This window comes from Anabrus simplex, chromosome 3 (assembly GCF_040414725.1).
Source record: "Anabrus simplex isolate iqAnaSimp1 chromosome 3, ASM4041472v1, whole genome shotgun sequence".
Lineage (NCBI taxonomy): Eukaryota > Metazoa > Arthropoda > Insecta > Orthoptera > Tettigoniidae > Anabrus > Anabrus simplex.
Window position 1 is genome coordinate 432,676,397 of NC_090267.1, and position 23,912 is coordinate 432,700,308.

Here is a 23,912-nt window from a genome sequence, read left to right on the forward strand (position 1 = left end):
AAAACCAATGCCAGTGCCGAAATTGTACCCGATTGTTGGATTAGCCCCACCCAACATCCGGAGGGCCACTGCTGCAGACGCCGAGAGAACAAAGCAGGAGAATGACCATCGACATCCACTCCATGGTCACCAAGCTGCAAAGTCTCCTTGCTAGCTTCCTTGCTAGGACTCTGCCGCTGGAGGGAACACCAGAGACAACTCGTCTTAACAGATGGAGGAGCTCACTGCCCACAGACCTGTCACCAAAGGAAGAACTAGCTCCTGGCGCCGACCTGTCTTACCCTGTATGGAGGTCCCTCAACCGCTTAAGAGTGGACATCCCTCGATGCAAGACCAACCTGAAAAAATGGAGGATCCTTCCAGCAAACGCAGACACCTCCTGTGAATGTGGTGCTGAACAAGACCTGAGTCACCTACTTATCTGTTTCCTCCTGGACAACCCGTGCACATTACAAGATGTTTTTAGAGGAAACAACAACAAGGCCATCGCAGCAAATGAATGAGGAAGTTCAACTGTGCAACCATCCTCTGTTAATATTAATCAGAGAGGAAAAAGGAAGAGGTCTGATACTTCTAAGAATGAAGATATCAGCAAAAGAAACGGAAGGGCCCATAAGGGCTTGAATATGAAAGACTCCCTAGGCCTTGGAAACCTAATACTATTGGGATTGGAAAAAACAAGTTGTCTAAGGGCAGTCGGATTGGAAGATGAAAGTGAGGAGCTTGACACAAGTAAGTGGAAGCAGTGCCAGACTCAGCTGGGGGAACCGTGGTCGTCAACCCACTCTCACAAATTCAGAGCCCCTGGTCCCCCTTTTAGTCTCCTCTTATGACAGGCAGAGGATACCATGTAATTATTGTACCACTCAAACCTAGAAGAATTGGGATTGATGGGAAGAGAGTCCATATACGAGGGCTGTTTTCTTTTCAACTTCCGATGGGCTTTAACCCCTCAAGCTGGTATTAAAAGTTGGCCAAGTTTTAACCTACAGCGGTAATAAACTTTAGTAAAATATCACAATTTTACATGCTGTTATGAACATTGCTGTAACTTCTAAAAGACTTGTCTGATTTTATTCAAATTAAGTAGATATGCAGTTCATATCATGCAAATGTTGTATCTACATACAAAAAGGTGGCATGCAAAGTAAAGAAATGCCTAATTACTTTCTTGTGGGAATAAAATTCGAATCAACAGGTGTCCATGACCATTCGAGTGAGCATTCACTATATTACTATCATTATTTACATCACATGTAATTTCCTGTTGTGCATAATCATCATCACTAACCCTTTCATTAAAAAATTTTTTTTTTGCTAGTTGCTTTACGTCGCACCAACACAGATAGGTCTTATGGCGATGATAGGACTGGAAGGGGCTAGGAGTGGGAAGGAAGTGGCTGTGGCCTTAATTAAGGTACAGCCCCACGGAAAACCATTTTCAGGGCTGCCGACAGTGGGGTTCGAACCTACTATCTCCCGAATACTGGATACTGGCCGCACTTAAGCGACTGCAGCTATCGAGCTCGATAACCCTTTCATTATTACTCAGATTATTCTGATCACTACTTTCACCTAATATGCGTTCGAGAGCTGCATTAGATAAATACAGACCATGCGAGCATGCTGCCATGTTGTTTACAATGATCGAATTTGATGAAACAAATTCTTTTTACGCCAACACAATGCCGTATTAGGGTAGAAGATACTTCCCTGCATAGAATGATACCCTGTGCTGCAATCTGTGCTAAAAGTTCATGTTGGAAACAACAGATAGCACACAAATGTACATCTAAAACATCGCTAGCCTAGTCCGTACAGGTATACGTCAAACCGCTCCTGGTTTAGGTTTTGCAGGTCTGTATATGTACACGTCGAAAAATAAGTATGAAACTACTTAACTTTTAGTGATAACATCATTTTGTGATGTCAGTGTGTGTGTGTGTTTTAAATAGCTGATTGGAGGTTGTAAAGAAATAGCCCTTGTATTTGAATACAACGTATGAAAATATGGAGATGTCCTTTCATGTTTGTCTTTGTGTCTTCTGTTTCTTGCTTCATCTTCCCTGACTGACCTGCCATTGTGTTCATCCTATTATATGTTCATGTTCCTGTCTTCCTATATGTGACTTGATGTTATTTATTGTAGTAACTCTGATCTATTCCTCTACACTTAAAAATTGACTTTCCTCTTACCTGGGCATAGTCGTGTCACTTGGAAATAGATCTACGTTTAATTTTTATGTTTCCTCTTGTTGCAGGTCAATCTTTAAAGCATCGAAGAGTAAAACATTATGGTTATGAATTTCTTTATTCCAACAATAATGTTGATAAAGATAATCCAATGAAAGAACAGATTCCATCTGAATGTGATATTGTGTTTGACCATTTGAAAGAAGTGGATCCCAAATTGATTTCTAAGAACCCTGATCAGCTGACTGTTAATCAGTATCTACCAGGCCAAGGTAATTCTTTTTGTTCATGTTCTTTTAGGATGAAGGATTATGTGACAATGTAGGATAATCTGCCAAAGTGCTTAGATTTTAAATTTCTGTTGGACCAATCTCTAAATGATGTTGCCTGCCTGTCACCCGGAGACCTTAGGTCAATAATTTTTACTGAGATCTGAGGGCTGGTTCAAGGTTCACTCAGCCTATGTGATTACATTTGAGGACCTGTCTGGCAGCCTCAGGCTAGGAAGCCAAGAATAATGGCCGAGAGGCTTCATCGTGCTGACCTCATATCTTCTTGTAATCTGCAGGCTTCTAGTTGAGCAGCAGTTGCTTAGTTGGCCAAGGCCTGTCAGCAGTGAAGCACCATGGGAGAGGGTTATAAATGAAGTTACAAACTGTTTCATTAGCACTGACATTGTAATGGTGGTTTAATGTCATATGAATAAACTACAGGAACTGGAAACTGAAATCCATTTCTCATCCCCAAAACCCATACATTCCAGAGTGCATCCTGAAAAGCTCCACCGTATATCTCCATATTTATTTTTTCTATTTACACCGACAAAGTGGTGGATCAGGGTAATGTATCCAACAAAGGATTTCAAGATAGCGGAGTTGAACATAGCTGTGACATAAGAAATAGCTGTGACAGACAAATTATGAAGGTAGGACAAAATTCTTTGCACTTAAATGTTGAAATTGTTGGCCTTCAATCTCATTCCCATTGTCCTACTGATAAAATTAACCACCTACTTAGAATTACTAACTGTCCGGGAGTTCTGCAGTGCAGACAAAACTTCAAAATTAGTATGAGGCCACTGCTTTAGCAAGTCTACAACCTGTAAGCTGAGACCATATTATTGCTATTATTGCTGCTAATAGTAATAATAATAATCCAGACAGTACAGCTGTGGGAGTTGTTACGCTAACCAGGTGTCATGCTCCACTATCTGCACACCATTTAACTGGATAGTTGTCTTGACAGTCCCGAGGCTTTTAATAGTTTGTAGAAGTCATGCCATGGAGTTTCATTTTTATTTAATTGTTTTCATTATTATTATTATTATCATTATTAGTAGTGAATTCTCTCAATATTGGAAGGCGTTAAGCAAATAACTCAGTCATTTCTTCTGTGGATTCTTCTTGTTTTTCCAATAGGTTTTCCTTCTTTCCGAGAAGGCTTTTATACTTTCTGCCGACCACTTTGGTCTTGTGGTTGCTCTGATGTAACTTCCCAGTTGTTTACATTGTGTCTAAAGATGCCTTTTTCTAGGATGTCTGTTGAACTTATGTTTGCGTTTTTGAGGTCCCTTCGAAGTTCGTTAAGCCAGGGTGTTGAGTTTTTAAGCGAGGATGCATAATCTATTATCAGTTTTGTCAGTCGATTTTCTGGAAATCTACCGGGCGAGTTAGCCGTGCGCGTAGAGGCGCGCGGCTGTGAGCTTGCATCCGGGAGATAGTAGGTTCGAATCCCACTATCGGCAGCCCTGAAGATGGTTTTCCGTGGTTTCCCATTTTCACACCAGGCAAATGCTGGGGCTGTACCTTAATTAAGGCCACGGCCGCTTCCTTCCAACTCCTAGGCCTTTCCTATCCCATCGTCGCCATAAGACCTATCTGTGTCGGTGCGACGTAAAGCCCCTAGCAAAAAAAAAAAAAAAATTTCTGGAAATCTAGTCAGATGGCCGAAGAATTTCATTCGTCTTTTCCCCAAGGTCAATTTCAATGTTTGAGAACTTTTCTGTTGTTTTGATTGATTGTAAACTATAACCTTCTTGTCTGTATCTTGCTCCTAAGATTTTCCTAATGATCTTCCTGCCCTCTTTTTTGATTTCTTCAAGTTCTTGCTTTCTGTTGAGTGCCAATGTTTGACTTCTTCTTCTTCTTCTTCTTCTTTTTTATACATCGAGTTGAGCCTCTATGGACTCCGTGGTAACAACCAACTTCTTTTAGTGTCTAGGTCTTGTTCTTGTTCCGGCTTTGACTTCCTGCCAGTATCTTCTGAGCCCAGCGACGAGTGCCTGTTTATGCTCTTCAGACAAAGGTCCTTTCTGTCTTCTGGAAGTTGATGCCATTTTGAAACCTTGATAGTTGTTCACCAATCTTCTGAATGCGTTTCTGTCATGAATTTCTTGGTCTGAAATACCAATCTGCCTCAGATCTTTTTCGCATTCCTGGAACCATGTCGGCCTTGTTGCCTGAGATTGAATAAAATTCCATATTCTTTTTGTTAGTTGATCATCAGTCATCCTCAAGAGATGACCGTAAAATAATAGCCGTCTCTTCTTAATTGACACTGTGAGAGGTTCTGTCTTACTGTACAAATTCTCATTTGGTCTCATTCGCCACTGTCCATCAACCCACTTATTACCTAGGATTTTTCTTAGTATCCTGCGCTCCCTTTTTTCCAGCTGGTCAGCTTGACCTTTACTACTTAAGGTCAAAGTTTCAGACGCATATAATCCCTCAGGTTTTACAACTGTGCTATAGTGTCGGAACTTCGCCCCTATACTCATAGACTTTTTATTATAGATATTCTTTGTCATTTGGTATGCCTGGTCTAACTTCCCCATCCTGACATTAATTGCTTCCTCTTCTAATCTATTCTGCTGGATGACTTCACCAAGATATCTGAAATTCTTGACACGACCGATTTTTCCAAGGTTAGTGATCATCCATTCAGGTCCATCACAGATGTTTGTCATATATTTTGTCTTTGGAATAGAAATCTGGAGTCCTACCTTTTCAGCAACAGCCTATTGATCTTGTTGACTGCTGAATGTATGTTGTTAGCAAAAATGGCCAGATCATCCGCAAAGGCCAGGCAGTCAACGTACACCCCTTTGTGCTTAGGACCAAGTCTGAACTGATCTTCCTTTGTTTCTTCTTGGTCTAACAATTTCCTCCACTCTCAAATGACTTTTTCCAAAACACAGTTGAAGAGGAGTGGGGATAGTCCATCTCCCTGTCTGACACCCGTTCTGATTGTAACGGTTGTGAGATCTCACCCATGAATTTTACTTTCGACACTATGTTGGTTGGAGTTTGTTTGATCAAATTTCTTGACGTATCGTCCACTCCAAACTCTTTCCAAAATATTCATTAATGACTCGCGGTCAGTGGAGTCATATGCTTTCTGAAAGTCAACAAACACAACCACGTAGCTGTGTCCTCCTGTCTCTTCTACCTGATGGTGCTCTTCAGGTTAAATATCTGTTCTGGGTACGAACGGCTTTTTCTGAAGCCAGTCTGATATTCCCCAATCTGTTAGTCAAAGTGAGCTTCTATTCTGTCCTGAACTGCTTTGGAGAAAATCTTGTAGGGAACAGAGACTAATGAGATGCCCCTATAGTTGTTGGCATTCTTTTTATCACCTTTCTTGTGCAAAGGGTGGATTAGTGCTGACAGCCATTCAGTTGGTATCATCCCAGTTCTCCAGATATCTTCAAAAAGCTTGACTAGTACATCTAGAGTTTCATCATTTGCCAGCTTCAGTAGTTCTGCCATTATCGAATCTTCACCAGCTGCCTTATTATTCTTTAAGCTGTTTATAATCTGTTTGATCTCCTCTTTACAAAGAGGGGGTGAGTTGAGTAGTTTGTGCATCGGGTCGCACACAGGGAATCTTTCTTTTGGTTCATCACAATTAAGAAGGTTTTCAAAGTACCGAGATATGATCGTACACTTTTCTTTGTCGGTCACACCCAGCTTTCCATTTTCATCTGTAAAACAAAGGTTGGGGGCTTGGTACCCTCTCAAATTAGTCTTGAATGTTTGATCACAATTACTTATTCAATTATATTGAATTTTATTACATGTATCTATATATACCTGCATTCCCGCAACCGAAGCAAATACTGGATCTTTAAGCTATTCTTCATTTTACGTTGGCGTTTGAAACCACATTGCCTGATGTTGAATATATCGCGCTGATCACCGGGAGCTGGCAAGTTACTTCAATTGATCTACTCATCTTGAGCTTCAGCATGACTATGGATCTTCATATGTGTTCGATTGTGTTATGACTTTGTGCCTAACAGTGTATACAAGCTAGCTCATTTAACCGTTCTCCGCTTTTCATAAACATTATAAGACTTTGCCTAACACTGCATGTGCCATACTGCTGCTCAGAAAATTACGCACTGTTTCTTTTAAGTGACTAAATTTTACTTCTTCTGAATTTTACAGTGTCTACCCCCGTCATTTTTTATATCACCTCTTCTACTGATCCAGAGTGAACTTGATCTTTTATTTTATTTTTCCTATGCATTGTTTTTCATGTTTTAATCAGCTGATGATGACCTGGACTAGGGTCGAAACCGGTACCATTTCTACTGTATTATTAAATAAGAATGTAATCATTGCATTTCTTATTTTTTGGTATTGAATAGGTTGAACCTCTTTATTTATTATTTCAATTTTAACTTTGATAGAAGTCTCTGGAATTGTTTTTCCGGAAATCCTGATTGATCTGTTCTAACTGCTGTTCCTCATATAGTCGCTTGGCCCTTTGGAAAGATCTGGTTGCTTCTTTCTCAGCTTCACGGAACACATCAAAATTATTATTATTATTATTATTATTATTATTATTATTATTATTATTATTATTATTATTATTATTATTATTATTATTATTATTCCTACTACTGCAACTTCGATACAGCCAGCTATGGGCTATGGCTACACAAGCTATGTGTCATTTATCTTTTGGAGGCTTACACCTTTTTCTTTACAGTGTTGCAAAAGGTTTTTCAAGCTCAGGCTTCTCTTCTCTCTGCTCTTCTGCCAAGGTGTTGTGCGGTTTAGCAGGACATCTCTCTGGAGTCTCCCTCAGTTCTGCAACATTCTTCCTGAAGATAGTTCTGTCTTGAATTTCATTGGGTTTTATGCCTCCTTCTTTTAGATCTTCATGCACTTCTTTAAACCAACGGGGATGACTTCCATTTTTCCTCTACTGCCGTCTATCTGGGTCCATTTTCTTTAAGTGTCTGTAAAACGTCAGCTTCCTCTTTCTGATTGTGGTGGTAATCATACAGTTCCTTCTTGAATCTCAGATGCAGTGTAAAACCCTCCAACACTTCCTTGGCTCCTAGAATTTTCCTGACAAACTTCCTTTCTTTTTTCTGAGTTGTGGAATCATCTATTTTGGCTAGTGTCTCTGCAGCGTAGAGGCATTCTGGTTTGACTGTTGTGCAGTAGTGGAAGGAGACTGACCGGGACTTGTAAATATCCTGGCACAGTTTAAAGACCATTTCCATCCTTCTTGCTCTTCCTCCTAGTGTTTCTTTTTCATTGCCATTGGGAGTAAGGATTTCACCTAGTTTCTTAAATTTCTCTGCCCTCTGGATACTTTTGTACACCATTTCAATCTTGTGGTTAGGGTCCATTTTTTGCTGAGTCCATGTACATTGTTTTTTTCAAAGGAGATCCTCAGGCCAGTCATAGCAGCTACATCTTGTAGTGTTTCTATTTGTTTCACTGTTATTGGGAAGTTGTCAGCAAGGATCAACAGCATCATCAGTAAGGGCCAGGCAATCAAATGTGATACCAGTGTTTAAGCAGCCTACTCTTACTCCACTTTGGAATTTAAAAAAAAGTTTTGAATTTGCCTTACGTCACACCAACGCAGATAGGTCTTATGGCGACAATGGGATAGGAAAGGCCTAGCAGTGAGAAGGAAGCGACTGTGGCCTTAATTAAGGTACCGCTCCAGCATCTGCTTGGTGTGAAAATGGGATACTACAGAAAACCGTATTCAGGGCTGACAGCATTGGGGTTCAAACCCACTATCTCCCGAATTCAAGCTGATAGCTACTTGACCCAAGCCTCATGGTCACTTGCTTGGTACTTTGGATATTTCTTGTTGCCAACTCCATTCTGTGATGACTTTCAAACAGAACACGATTGAAGAGGAGTGGGGAGAGGCCATCCCCCATCTTAATCCTGTTTTGAATGTTTGGAACTGTTTATCCAAGAACTTCATTTGTGAATACATGTTTGTGAGGGCCTGTTGGATCAAAGCTAGGGATTTATCATTGACACCAAACTCCCTGAGAACTTTTACAATTGTCTCACGCTTCACTGAATCATAGGCCTTCTTGAAACCCACAAAAGTCATAATCATTATTTTTTTTCCTTTAATGTCCTAATCTTAATCAATGATTTGAGGATAAAAATTTGTTCTAGACATGAACGTCCATTTCAGAACCCCACCTGGTATTCTCCCAGCTGTTTATCCAGGTGGGCCTCCACCCTTGTTTGAAGTGCTTTCTACAGTATATTGCACGTGATGGGAAGAAGCAAGATATTTCTGTAATTATTGACATCCATTTTATGACCCTTTTTGTGCAAGGGATAAATCACAGCATTCTTCCATTTCTTTAGGATCTCTTCTGTTGCCCAAATATGAATGAAAAGTTCTTCCAAATGTTTAACCACATTTTTGCTTGTGTATTTAAACAATTCTGCTGAAGTCTTTCCCGGGAGCTTTGTTGCTTTTTAGCTCTCCCACCCTTGATTTCTTCTTTTTGTCAGGGTGTTTTCCAAAAAAAAAAAGTCTGTCCTCAGTTCAGTTAGATTTCAGAAGTTTCTGAAAATAATGAGCTAAGTGTTCAAAATTTATCTTGTTGGTCATAAAGAGCTTTCCTTCTTCATTATTGAAACCCAGGTTCCTAGGAGTGAATCCCATAATTTTGTTCTTAAAGACTTGGTAAAATTCCCTAGTATTATTTTTCTTAAAGTTCTCCTCAGTTTCATCAAGTTGTTCCTTTTCATACCGCCACTTCACGTTCTCAATGTGTTTTCACTGTCCTTTGAATTCTCGAAAATCTGTGGTTAGAGCGCCATCTGTTCAGTGCTCTGGATCTTTCGTTCAGTGCTTTGTTACACTCGTCGTTCCATCAGGAATATCATATATTCGACTGTTCTTGGATTTTCGTAGTACAGTAATTTCTTCTCTTTTATACATGTCCAAAGATTCAAACTCGTTCTGTTACTTCTCCATGATTTCTTGATTGACCTTGGACTCATCAGTCCTAATCCTAAATCTTGATTTTACCATATTTCCCGGCATAATCGTCGCTACCGCGTAATCGTCGCATCCTTTTTTTTTCAATACAAAAATCGGACTTTAAACATTAATCGCATAATCGTCGCACATCCAAATTTTGTTCACCAATCTGGTTAAAAGGTAAATGGAACTGCAATGTAAGTTGCACATGAATGTGCAATTTAAATACGTGTATGGTTTATGGGCAATTTGGCAACACAGTCATATTTGCGAGATGTTGCACAACGTATAAATAAATAATACCGGTATATGTACAACGCATGGCTTACCGGTAGGCTATCGGCAGTTTGACAACGTGGTCGCGAGACAGTGTACAATTTATTCACCACCTACGTATTATGAGTTCTCATTTGAAATATGTAAGGCTGTACGTTATCGCTTATCGGCAACGTCACCAGGAAATACCGATACCAACACACACTTGTCTTCTAGTAGACAAGAGGTCTGATAGAATTCTGCGTTATTACAACCCCCCCCCCCCCTGCGCAACAGTCGCGAAAGACCTTGGCCTAGCAAGTGACCGCTGCTCAGCCTGAAGGCCTGCAGATTACGAGGTGTCGTGTGGTCAGCATGACAAATCCTCATGGCCGTTATGTTTGGTTCTCTAGACCGGGGCTGCCATCTCACTGTCAGATAGATCCTCAATTGTAATCACGTAGGTTGAGTGGACCCGGCCGTGAATTGAACCCAGGGCCTCCGTGTAAGAGGCAGGCACGCTACCCCTACACCATGGGGTCAGCTCCTGCGTTATTGCGCACGAAGTGAAATCCAAGAAAGTATATCCAAGCGAGTGTGTAACGTTTTATTTAAGGCTGAGAGTTGTGTGAATGATTTGAATGATGTGTTGTATGATATCAATGTGGAATGTGTGAAGAAGTATGTGATCTGTTTGCTTGCATTTATTATGGATTTGTGGCAGAGAGAACGTAGTGAGATTCTTGCACATTTCATAAATAGGTATTTCTTTCTTATGAATGTTCTGAATGAAAGCTTGTATGATTCTTGTGTGACTGGATGGGATGAATGCTTAAGTGTGAGATAGATTGGATTCGAGATGTATTAGGATTTTATTACGCTACACATTCCTCGTCTATCGATGGTGATGTTAAGTTCATGTACAGGTTTTTTAGTTATATCGGGGTCCGTATACTGTGGACAGTAGAATAGGCAAGTGTGCTTATAGGTTCCTACAATGCTAAAAAGAGAAAAATGTTCCACCTTTTCAATACAATAACACTGTTGCACGAATCAATGTAGCAACATATTTAATTTATTAAGGGACCGGTTTCGACATCTGTCCATGTCATCATCAGCCTACACAAAAATGGCAAGAAGTTAACACAATTGTAACACTTATGACACTTTTCTTGAATTAAAAATAGAAGTTCATGAAGAGGTTCTTGAGCACTCTTGCTGATCTTGAGGTTAAAAAAATGATGCAGTATATTTCACAATTGTTGTTATTCAAGGAGTAAAATTTGTTGCTAGGTAACAAATGATATGATTTTGTTTTAGTACTTCAAAAGGTGGATAGTGGTATATATAAAAACTCTTAGAATATGAGACTATTAGTACTGATATGGATTTTTTGAGATTTAAGGAAAATAAAAGAAATTAAAAATATTAAATAGAAAAGTGAAAATGGTAAGGTAAGTAATATTATGAGGCTCACTTTAATTTAGCCTTGTCATGAAGTACAAGAGGAAGTAAGAACCGAAAATTGAATATAGGTAGGGGATAGGAGGGGGTAAGGGAGTAAGGGGAGTAGTTTAAGGTGGGTCAGGGGGGTGCTGTGGTAAGAGCAAGTAGCGTGAGAAGGTGTTGTGTGTATTATGCTACTTGCTCTTGTACTTCATGACAAGGCTAAATTAAAGTGAGCCTCATAATATTACTTACCTTATCATTTTCACTTTTCTATTTCTTATTTTTAATTTCTTTTCTTTTCCTTAGATCTCAAAAAATCGATATCTGTACTAATAGTCTCATATTCTAAGAGTTTTTATATATACCACTATCCACCTTTTGAAGTACTAAAACAAAATCATATCATTTGTTACCTAGCAACAAATTTTATTCCTTGAATAACAACAATTGTGAAATATACTGCATCATTTTTTTAACCTCAAGATCAGCAAGAGTGCTCAATAACCCCTACATGAACTTCTATTTTTAATTCAGAAAAGTGTCATAAGTGTTACAATTGTGTTAACTTCTTGCCATTTTTGTGTAGGCTAATGATGACATGGACAGATGTCAAAACCGGTTCCTTAATAAATTAAATCTGTTGCTACATTGATTCGTGCAACAGTGTTATTGTATTGAAAAGGTGGAACATCTTTCTCTTTTTACCATTGTTACTATTAGTTTAATACGGATCAGCGATGAAGTTTTTAACTTTAAGTATAGGTTCCTAACCGCTGACAACAAGGTCCTTGGGACATTTAATAACTATAGCCTTCGCAGATATAAGAGATAGGATCTGCACCTTTGATGTAAATATTATCAATTATGAGTTATGTGTTCAGTAGTAAGAAGGGATTGTATTCATGGGTGTATGAAACAATCAGTGTTGCTTGTATATAGCCATATTATTATCATTATTGTTTGGACAAATTGTATTTTGAGTGTGCGAATACAATGCAGTACATGTTACAAATTTCATGTTTGGTCCTATTGAAATGTACATCAGTTTTAAGATATTACCAAAATTTATTAGGATCAACCTATTCAATACAATTTTCCAAAGTTAGGATTTACATCTTATTACACTAAAATTTGAAGGGACATGTTTCGCCCTTTATAAGGGCATCATCAGCCTTTTTACACTCATACATCAAAGATAAAAATCAGGATCCTGATTGTCATGGTAAGAAATATAAAAATGAGAATATAAGATTGGAAATGAGTATTATACAATGTGAGAAATTCTTTGTAAACATTTTAAATGAAGTTTCAGTTGTAAATTATTATTCAAGAACTCATAACAATTTCTCACATTGTATAATACTCATTTCCAATCTTATATTCTCATTTTTATATTTTTTACCATGACAATCAGGATCCTGATTTTTATCTTTGAGGTATGAGTGTAAAAAGGCTGATGATGCCCTTATAAAGGGCAAATGTCCCTTCAAATTTGAGTGTAATAAGATGTAAATCCTAACTTTGGAAACTCAATTGTATTGAATAGGTTGATCCTAATAAATTTTGGTAATATCTTAAAACTGATACAATGCAGTAGATGCAATGTATATATAATTATCACAGTAGTTTAAGTGTTCAGTTATGTCATTCTAGGGTTATTATTTATAAAGTTCTGTTTTATGGTGAATCATATGTGATATCATCGATTCACCGAGGGGGCGTTATGCGATAGTACATATATCACACCCTTGCACTATATGTAGAAATGAGAGACATTATTCAGTCATTTATTATTATTATTATTATTATTATTATTATTATTATTATTATTATTATTATTATTATTATTATTATTATTATTATTATTATCATCAGTATTTCATTTGCATATTTTGTCATTAATATTTGTAAGCTGGGAGATATCCATATGTAGTATGAGTAATTTGTTTTGTACAACGGCTGGGAAAACATTGCTTTAATAACTCTGGTAATTTGTATGACTCATGCAGACATCCCAGTGTCTTATGAGATGGGCTTGTTGTTGTACTTGGAAAGTTCTGTGACTCATGTGAAACACCCCAGAGTCTGTTATTGTCTTGGGACCAAGAAGAAGTTCAGGACATGGTCTTGACAAGAGGATCTACCATGATTGGCTGTCCAGGATCAATCTCGGCGTATCATGTGAGAGCTGAGGTCTTTATATACTTCAACATCACAGCGGAAGTCAACCACATACATTGTACGGGAATGAAGTAGTGCTGATATACGATACGGGAGTGAAACTGGATAGACGGTACTGGAGTGAGACTGCTGCACTATACTGGACTGGACTTCAAACGTTTGTGGAACGTAGTCTTGTTATGTTCGTGGAAAGTGGCTGATCGACAAATTGTGGAGTGCTTACGCATTGAGTATTGTATCAACTTGTGGCGGCCTGGTATTTTATGTTTGGTGAAAGCTATCTCAGACTTTCCATAATTGGTGATTGATGTTCAGGAACGACAAGCGTGTGTTGCTCAAATGTATATATTTTTACAACAAGTGTTAAAGTCAGTGAACATAGTATTACGAGGTACAGTATCTGTGTGATATTATAAGTGCCGATTATGAGAATCGGCAAGTCGTGTTGATATAGAGACAGTGAAGGGTTCTTATCTATATATATGTACATTGTTCAATGGACTAACTGCAAATGGTGGCTTAGTTCTCGCTTTCGTTTTCCCACTGTTTTCTTTGTTGTTGTTGTAAATATGGAGTCTTCCAGTAATATTTTGTTTGTGTATTATAAGTGTATTTTGGTGTGTAGATGAGATGCTCATGCACGGATTTTATTGAGAATATAGTTAGATATTTTAGAATCAGTGGAGTTATTGATGAACCTAGGTGCAGTTCCTACCTATTTAGTCGTTTTCAGAAGGTTAGGTAAGGCCTGAAGCAGATGTAACAGTAAGCAGCATTATGTATACGCCCTGGGATATAAAGAATTATCATGCTCTATTTAAATTCGAGGGATCCATTCTGGTGAACTCTGGCGCCCATAATACGGACATTTCGATTAGTTATTCTTATTATGTTTATTGATTTAATTTTATTTATTTATTTATATATTTTTATTCATGATTTTATTTATTATTATTCTAAAACTTTTACAAGCTGCTGTCTCTCTCCTGCCAACACTTTTAATGTATAATGAATTTTGTATGTCTTCTAGGTATCCCACCTCATGTAGATACACATAGTGCCTTTGAAGATGCAATTCTGTCACTCTCTCTTGGTTCTTCAGTGGTTATGGATTTCAGACATAAAGATGGTCGTCACATTCCTGTACTTCTACCTCGGAGATCTCTGCTAGTAATGTCTGGGGAAGCAAGGTAACAATAATGTTACACAATTGTTTTAATGTGTAGCTTTTACAGGTAATGAATGCATTTTAAGAACTTTTAATTACTAAGGTTGATGGAACATATTCAAAATATCCGTTATGTTCCAAGTCTCATATGTAGCAACAAGAAGTCCTTTGATGAAGAAATAATATACGGTGGATGCCATTTATTGTAATCATGGTTAATGTTATCAACCATATTATATAATCACTTTTATGAAGTCCCATACGGACAAATACTGAAACATTGAAAATTTTCTGTTTATTGTGATCATGAATTTGGTTTATGTTATCATATTTGTTTTCAAGGATTTTGTTCTCAAGTATGCAAGTAGAGTGCATACAAAAAAAACCCGTTTTTACACTGCGCCTGTCTTCAAGGCCACTTTCACGTCTCATCTTTTGTAGCAGGTGTACGGTAGAAAAACCGGTCAGCGCAGGTGGTAACCCTCCCGCATACACTTTCTTTTTTGTTTCTTCCCTTATGGTAGTTTAGCCAAAAACCACTCACTCGAGTCTTACTAAAGCTTTTGCACTGTGAAGTTCTTAACGTTGTAGTGCAGTGATGGCTAGTGTGAAAAGCAAACGTAAAGACTTAACCATTAAAGAGAAACTTTCAGTTAGAGAACGTTATGATAAATTGTCTACAATGAGTCAACGCAGTGCTGCTGTGGAGTTTCAAATTTTGCAACCTCTTCTTTGCAAGCTAATGGAATATCGGGACAATATTCCTAAGGCAGCAAAAGAAAACAAAAACTTCAACTGTAAGCAAAATTGTGGTGGAAAAGATGGTCAAGTTGAATCAGCTCTAAAACTTTGGTTCTCAAATGTTCATGAGAAGGATGCTCATGTTGACGGTCCTCTGATGCGGCAAAAGGCCGAACAACTAGCAAAAAACATTAGGAAAAAATAATTTCTTGGCAACATAAGGATGGGTTCATTGTTGGAAGAAACAAGGAAATATAGTGTACAAACGAACCCATGGTGAGCAGAAGGACGCTGATTCTGTCACTGCTGAGAGGAGGATAGAAGAGGAGTGGCCTAAAATCGCTTCTGAATTCCCTCCCGAGTGTGTGTATAGTGCTGATGAGACTGCACTTTATGAACGCGCCTTGTCTGTACACACTTACTTGTTCTAAAATGAAAGTGCCAAAGGCTGTAAAACCTCCAAGGAACGAGTAACAGTTTTATGTTGTGCGAGCATGTCTGATGAAAAGAAAAGACTGTTAGTGATTGGGAAAAGTAAGAACCCATGTTGCTTTAAAGGCATCAGTAAGTTTCCAGTGGACTATCATTCCAACTCTAATGCATGGATGACTGCCCTGATTTTCAAAGAATGTTTACTGAAGTGGGATAATAGGCTGGACCGTAAAAATTTTTGCTGGTTGACAACTGTGCAGCACACATCGTGAATTGTGAGCTCAAGAACATCAATGTATTTTTCTTACCGGCGAATAAGACTTCATTAATTCAACCATGCGATCAAGGAATCATTCGCACCACAAAAGCGTGTTATCGCCATGCAATGCACACAAGAATCTTAGAAAACATAGAGGACTCGCTTAAAACTAGTGCCAATGCCCTTGCCAAAACCACCAGCCTTCTCGATGTCCTGCATCTTCTAGCCATGTCATGGGATAATGTCTCAGCACATACAGTAAGGAACTGTTTCCGGCATGGGGGAATTTTAGGAGAGTTACCAGAAGTAAAGAGAATGTTGAACTTTGTCCAAGAGGCTTAACAGAAGATGAATTTCAGGAATAGATGGACATTGATGAGAGCATCATTACTCATGCGAAAGAAACAGAAGACAACATACGTGAGGCAGTTACTTCCGCAGAATTACGGTAGATATGTGAGCTGAAGAACACAGAACAGAAGATAGCGATGCTGATGACGACGATATTGCCGAAACTTTCCGAACACCAACGGACGCTGAAATGCGGCAGGCGCTAGATATCTTGTGTCAAGATATTGAGCGAAGGTCAGTGGACTTCCAAAACATTATGAATATGAAAGATTCATTAATGGACTTTTGAGAGACAGCCAGAAGCAAACAACCATTAGAGAACATTTTACATAGCTAATCTTATTAATTTAAACAATCATCAATCGTAGTTTAGAAATAAGAAGAACGTCTACCTGGCGCACTCACCATATTTCCAAGACACGGCGATATTGGTGGATCAGTCTGTTTTGAATTGGGCTAGAATTTGTTCTAGTAAGAGGTTGCTCTACTGAAGCATATAAAAAGTACTGATTGTTAATATGTTATAAGATACAGATAGCAGAAAAATTGAAGGAGAAGATCGTTTTATCATTGTAGTTAGACTACAAGTTTTTTAGTAACTTCAGGCAATCAAGACCATAGTTTTTAATACATTTCAACATTTGACTTCATTCATATAATAATGGTGCCATGTTATAAAAACTTTTCAAGTGAGTTTTCAGCATTAAGGTAAGAACAGAATCAGCAACTTTAAGTGAACATTGAGAATCTTTTAGTGTAAAGATTTTTTTATAAGTTGCTTTACGTCACACTGACACAGATAGGTCTAATGGTGATGAGTAAAGATTTTTAAGATTTGTAGTAATTAATGTTTTAATTGTTATCAGTGATAAAGGGTCTTAGATAATAAGGAGATTTTGCTTATGATGTTATTATTGCTGATGAAGAGAATGGCCATTTCTCGAAACATGTACGATCAACGATTGTTCAAATTAATGAGTTTATATTGTAAGAAATATTGACAGGGCGGACCCATCAGCAACTCTTTGCACTTATTTCCATTTTACTTTCGTGCAATTTAGATGCCAGTTTGTCACTTTTTACAGAGAAACTGGAATTATTATATTGGGCAGTCTACTGCTGAGTTTAAAAAAAAACCAGATCAACGTTGAATTTATCATCAAAGATCTTTTATGTGCTGATATCACACAACATGGAGCACAGACTAGGCATTTTTACGTTCTTCAAAAATCCAGCTACTGCTGCTGGGTTTAGATGTGTGACCTAGGATCCAGTGCTGACACTACTACAGAGGGAACCCATAAGATTATTATGCAAGCTCAACAACTGACAATAGCTCTTAATCTTTTGACTTTGCTGTTTCCTCCTGCCTTCCATCCAGATGTTATTTTTCTTATTCTTCTTGAAACGCTTGAAGTTTTGTATTATATCTCCTATTATCCCGATCTCTGTCATGTAATTTTTTTTAAATTCCTTTTGATCCACTGGTTCCCATTCTTGCTGTTGTAAACATTGTTGAAAATTTGTTTTAAGTCTATTGTTATTCATCTTCATTATGTGACCAAGGAGCCTGTTTCTCCTTTTTCATGTCTGACATCCTTTTATTTTTTGAAATGAACTTTTAACACATTAGATCATATTCAGTGTACAGTATGTACTACATATTAAAGAGTTGTTCAGTTCAGAACAAAAATGGCCAACCGAACACCAATTTGAACTGAATCCACATGTATACTCGTACTAATTGTCCTAGGATGTGGAAAGGATGTAAGCTACAAATCTAGCACTACTGCCATCACAATTGTAGAGTGCGCGCAAATAACCTGGTATGGGGCAATTCAGTGAATATTTAATTTTCACAAGCACGTTGTACTTGAGATCATTTTTGTTCTGTACCTAACACCTTTTTGATATGTCCTATGTATGTGGAACACGATCTCATGTTCCTTTCCAGTAGCTCTTCGTCCTTTCACTTTGCTGTTTCCTCCTGTCTGCCATCCAGATGTTATTTCCTTTCCTCTTTTCCTTCTTCTGGAAATGCTTTAACACATTCACTGCTGGCGATGCTTATAAGCGTCAGAGTATGTCGTAAGCCCATGCCACTGCCGCTTATAACCGTTCTTGCGGATGGAAATCTTTATATAATAATGATTTCAGCTCCTCGGTGATGCAAGGGTCTAAAGAACCAGCAGTGAACTTGTTAAGTTTTGTACAACCTTCTAAAAGTTGATCTGTCTTGTATTATGTACTTTGCCATCACAAAAAATTATTTTTTTTTTTGTTTTTTTTTGTTTCAGCATATCACATATGTGAGCCTCCTATATGTAAACTCTCCTTTCTCCATTTTCAGCAGTTCTCAGATTTCTCTCTCTCTCTCTTCCATTTCTCCCTTTTCCCTTGGAGAACATGCTTTTCATGGTATAGCTACTCTGGCATGATAACTCTGTTATATTGTTTGATTTTAGTTTTTTTTTTACAATGTGCTTTATGTCGCACAGACACAGATAGGTCTTATGGCAACGATGGGATAGGAAAGAGCTAGGAGTGGAAAGGAAGCGGCTGTGGCCTTAACTAAGGCGCAGCCCCAGCATTTCCCTTGTGTGAAAATAGGAAACCACAGAAAACCATCTTCAGGGCTGCTGAGAGTGAGGTTCAAACCCATTATCTCCCAAAGGAAAGCTGACAGCTGCGTGACCCAAACCTCGCAGCCACTTGCTTGGTTATTAGCTTTGTTAGAGAGATTCTTTTCATTGTAAAAGTCCTTAACCAGTTGTTAGGCTAGTTCCAGTTTTCTTGCTCTTGATTTGTTTGCTTCCTTTTCTAGCTCATTGATCTAAATTATTTCACGTAGATGTTTAAGTTTAGTAACTTAAATGTTTTTCCATTTTTTAATATTTTTTATTAGTGCTGTGGGTGCATCTCTGATATTGGTCATGAATTTGGTCTTCTCAGATGAATACTATTAATTCTAATTCCATAAGTGGAGCCAATTCTTGTTGTTCTGTGGATATGTGTCTCTTTTTTTAAAGAGATTGTTATTTTCTCAGGTACAGTTGGAGTCATGGTATTACTCCACGAAAATTGGATGTGGTGCCCACACTAAAAGGTGGTTTAACAGTACAGAAGCGTGGTATACGGACTTCATTTACCTTTCGATGGGTCAGAAGAGGTGAATGTAATTGTGATTTCCATGCAGAATGTGATTCTTATCAAAAACAAAGTGCTGGAGAAACTAATTTGGAAAGTGAAGAATTAGCTGCAAAACTTGAAGCTTTTCATGTTCACAAGGTATACCTGTACATTATTTTGCAATAGAAAAATAAGAATTTCTTTTGTATTTTTGCTTCATTTGCTACACCAAACTTTTAAAATTTTTCCCCTTTTAATTAAGTTACAATATCCTAACCTAGGCATCATCAACTATTCTGTAGTTTTGTTTTGTGCACCACGATGATGGCTGAGCAGCAATGTTCATGCATCAGGCCGAAGACTGCAGTGCACAGTGGCGGGTTGGTTGACAGTGTTACTAGACAACAATATAATTATGAGTTTTGATTGTGACTAGTGACAGTTAATTCATTTTTATTTTTGTAACTTTTATCTGCTTAATACAATAATTTAGTTTGCTGTTAAAAGAAAGACTACTTTTGTATGTTACTGGTATCAAGACGAAGTATGAATTTTGTTCCGTGTAGTTTCAGGTACAAATTATCATTAATGATTTAATATATAATAATAATAGTAGTAGTAATAGTAATAATAATATTAATTTCATGTGACTATTTCTAGCCTGGTGCAGCCCTTGCAAGGCAGACCCTCCAACGAGGGTGGGCATCAGCCATATATAGGATACTGCCTGTTATTGTAGTGGAGGATAGTGTTGTATGTAGTGTGTGAGTTGCAGGGATGTTCGGGACAATTACAAACTCCCAGTCCTCGGGCCAATGGAATTAACCATTTAAGGTTAAAATCTTCAACCTGGCTGGGAATCGAACTCGGGGCTGCCTGAACCGAAGAGTACGATGATGACCATTTGGCCAAGGAGCCGGACATTTAATTTTATTATTAGACATGAACACGAAAATTATATGACTCAAACAATATACTTCTGGACTCAATTTTTAAAAAAATACTTTGTACGTATTATGCCACAGGAAAGGTCAGTGTTACTTTGTTCAAGATTGCTTTAAATCAAGAACAGATATTTTGAATCCTGTCCGAAAACAAAAATTACCATTTTACTCACAAATTCGTCCCAATCGCATATTTTCTTCACATCCCACTCTAGAATAACTTTTTCAGAAATGTAATATCCTCGCATAATTTCTCTTACCCTCTTTTCATGGGCAGATTATGGTATTATAAAAATTTACAAGTCGTAAGTTGCAGTTGCGTGTTAGTTTGTACATCCCTGCTGCCCCTTGTGCTCAGAATACCAGTAACAAGGGAAATACCACTTTCTAATTCCCTTGAGTCATCACCAACAGCCTGCCTGACCAGCTTACCTCTGCCTTGTAACAACCCTCCTCAGTTATTTCTAACCCAGCTTGGAATGTGTACTGTTTAAAACATATCAGTGAGTGCTGGGGAAATGTAACGGTTATTTATTTTATTTAGCGTATGATAATACAGAGGTATACAGTAGACTCCCTCTAGTTTGGCCACAAATGCTGGGGCTGTACCTTAATTAAGGCCACGGCCGCTTCCTTCCCACTCCTAGCTCTTTCCTGTCCCATCGTCGCCATAAGACCTATCTGTGTCGGTGCGACGTAAAGCAACTAGCAAAAAAAAAAAATAGTTTGGCCACCTCGGGATCGGACCCTAGGCTGGACTAATCGACAGTATGCTATAAATACCAATATTTAGCTTAAGTGAAATACAGTACATAAAGAACCAATTATAAGGCAAGTAGTGTTAATGTGTCTTTACCAGCTGTACTCACCTGAAATGAGTTGATGTCCTTATGATGTCTCCATACACCATTGAAGTTTCACTCCCGATGAGAGATGAACACTCATGGTGGAAAATTAAACACAAAGAAACATATTACAAAACTCAGAATTTAATTTGTAAAGGTATACTAACCCTTTGTATAAACATCACAGACTGTTGTAAACAAAAGGAACTTACATTACCGTATTGTACTGTGTCATAAACTCTGCAGAATTCAAAAATTAAAAGAAATCGGTTATCTTCTTCCATTTTTTTTGTGTTGATTGCTTTTCTAGAAGCAAAATCACACCACTTCTTTAACATTACATCAACTGTTGTTGCTTCTGTCCGCTGCTCATTATTATGTCGCTGCAGATTAGCTGCACTTCCGTCAGCGTAACTCATTTTTCCCTCTTCATTCAAGGACAGGTGCCGACCGGACTTTCCGGCTGCTGAACTAACGATGATAAAGAAATTTACTCATTCAGAACAAAAATTTCAGGTTCCCTATGGAAATCAACATCTTTATCACCTGATTACCAGGCAGGCATCAATTTTTGAAAATGAGACAAAATCTCTCATAGTACATTGGCACTGCCGGTGGCTCCAAGTAGCCAACGCAGTGGCCTCCACAGTATGCACTAGCCATGCGCCCAGGTAGGTGTACTATTTACCAACCGATGGGCCCAACTTAGCACACTGGGGCGAAATGCTGGCAACCAGGAATGAGTTAGCTGGAAAATTTATAATTTAAAATTTGTTATTATTAATTTAAAATTTATAATGTACAGTAACGGATCAACTATATTAGTATGCTGAACTAACTGAAGCCAAACTAGAGGGAGTCTACTGTAGGCCAATTCCAGGTGTCACGTGTTTACATTTGTACATTTCTTTTTAACATATATATGAAACTTACCACCTAAACAAATTGAGATTTATACATAATAACATCTAGATAATACTTAATAACCCCCACAAATTTCATTGTTATAAACCTGATGTAAGCGACTTTATAAACGTTTAAACGTAGCGATCGGTGTTTACATGGGGCGGACTTTTAACTTTGCATACCTTTACGTTTTTTCTAAATTCTGCGAATTGTGGTAACTGTTATTAGTGATGTTAATATATTGTTTACAAGAAGGACAAATGTACATTTTGTGAAAAAACCAAATGTGTAAGTTGCGTAATGTTCGCGTACGGTAATATATTTAAAAGTGATCGTCGCGTGTTTACTTGACAGCGTCGCGGGATTACACAAGTGAATCTGTGCTCTGGCGACATGGCATGAGGGGCTAATAAATCTTTAACTCCGCATCAAATACGATCACTGAATGATAAAATGTAAATTTAAATCGCAGCAAGTATTTATAAATAAGGGGTGTGATGGCGCAGCGGTCAAACTGCTTGCAACCATCAAGACGGTCTGAATTTGAGTCCCGATTAATGCATCTGTGATTTTTGACGTGAAAGTCATCCGGTGGATCGGATTTTACATAAAATATGAAGTTCCGTCACTTATGATAGTGTGATTATTGGATACGTAAAATTACAGGCTTCCTTCCTCCCAATAATAATAATAATTAAATAATAATAATAAGATATATAACTACAGATACTGGTACAGACATGTGGCCTAAGTAAAGTGTTTTTATGAACTGTCATACATTTATTTAACACTAATAACAGTGAATGTAAAATGAGTTACGATATTTAAAAATATCTAGACATTCAACACTTACCAGCACATAGCCTACAGTTTGAATAAAAGCCTGATCAGAAAAAAAATATAAAGTGAAAAACAGTTTATGTTCATTCTGCTTCTGGTATAGTCTCATCAAAATACCATTTCCCACGAGTTAAACGAAGCACCGGTAATTTTCTTACGATTTCACTTTCATTTAAAAAGCACTCGTCTTTCGTCGGTGGTTCACAAAACAGTTTAGTTTCATCGTTGCACTTGCGAAAATTGGTTACACAATAAACATCACCATCACTTTCAGTTATGATACAAACATAATACTTGGAATGTTTCTTTCCGCTGTATTTTCCAAGGACGAAGTTTCCCACTTCAAAAGTTGTATCAGGGGGTGGATTTTTGTCATCTACTTCGATCTTGTAGTCTGGATGTAGAGAGTGCGTGGTAGTTGTTTCTGAATAATAATATTTTCTTGCCTAAACTATGTATTTTTGTAATAGCTCCACATAGTGAATACCATGTGTTCCTGGTACTGCATAGACATCGGCGAAGCGGCTTTCCAGGAGGGGTTTACTCCTTTCAACATCTTCAGAAGGAACAAATATAACATTTGTGTTTGCTGAATTTCTTCTCGCTACTTCCACGACATCGTGTACATTTATAAGATCTCGTTTTGCACGTAGAGCAACAATCAAATTACGTTTTAGTGTTCCGCCAACACCGTCAACAGCACCTTTCCTGTGACCAGACGCAAAAAAATTCAAAGTTACATTCATTCCAAAAGTTTCTTTAAAAAAACATTAGGTTTGCGAACATGAACCTTTGCTTGAACTGGCTCACCGCCCCGTCCGAGAAGATAAACACTGTGCTGATTTCTGGTCGTTCGCACCCTCATTTTAGAAAGGCTCATTTTGAAAAAAATGAAATGAACTAAAATTCCTTTCATCGGAAGAGTAACTTAGGCATAAACAAATATTTCG

The 23,912-nt window shown here is 37.9% G+C and overlaps 1 protein-coding gene across 4 annotated transcripts in view; it reads left to right on the top strand.

The window, feature by feature from the left end:
- LOC136867399 (alkylated DNA repair protein alkB homolog 8) overlaps positions 1-23,912 on the top strand; it is a 68,044-nt gene that overhangs the window by 21,721 nt on the left and 22,411 nt on the right. For 3 of the 4 annotated variants that reach the window (XM_067144591.2, XM_067144590.2, XM_067144592.2), the window contains exons 4-6: positions 2,262-2,465; positions 14,378-14,537; positions 19,346-19,586. In XM_067144591.2, coding sequence (XP_067000692.2) covers positions 2,262-2,465; positions 14,378-14,537; positions 19,346-19,586 — 605 coding nt within the window. The remainder of the gene's footprint in view (positions 1-2,261; positions 2,466-14,377; positions 14,538-19,345; positions 19,587-23,912) is intronic. The other variant, XM_067144593.2, reaches the window with a different exon arrangement.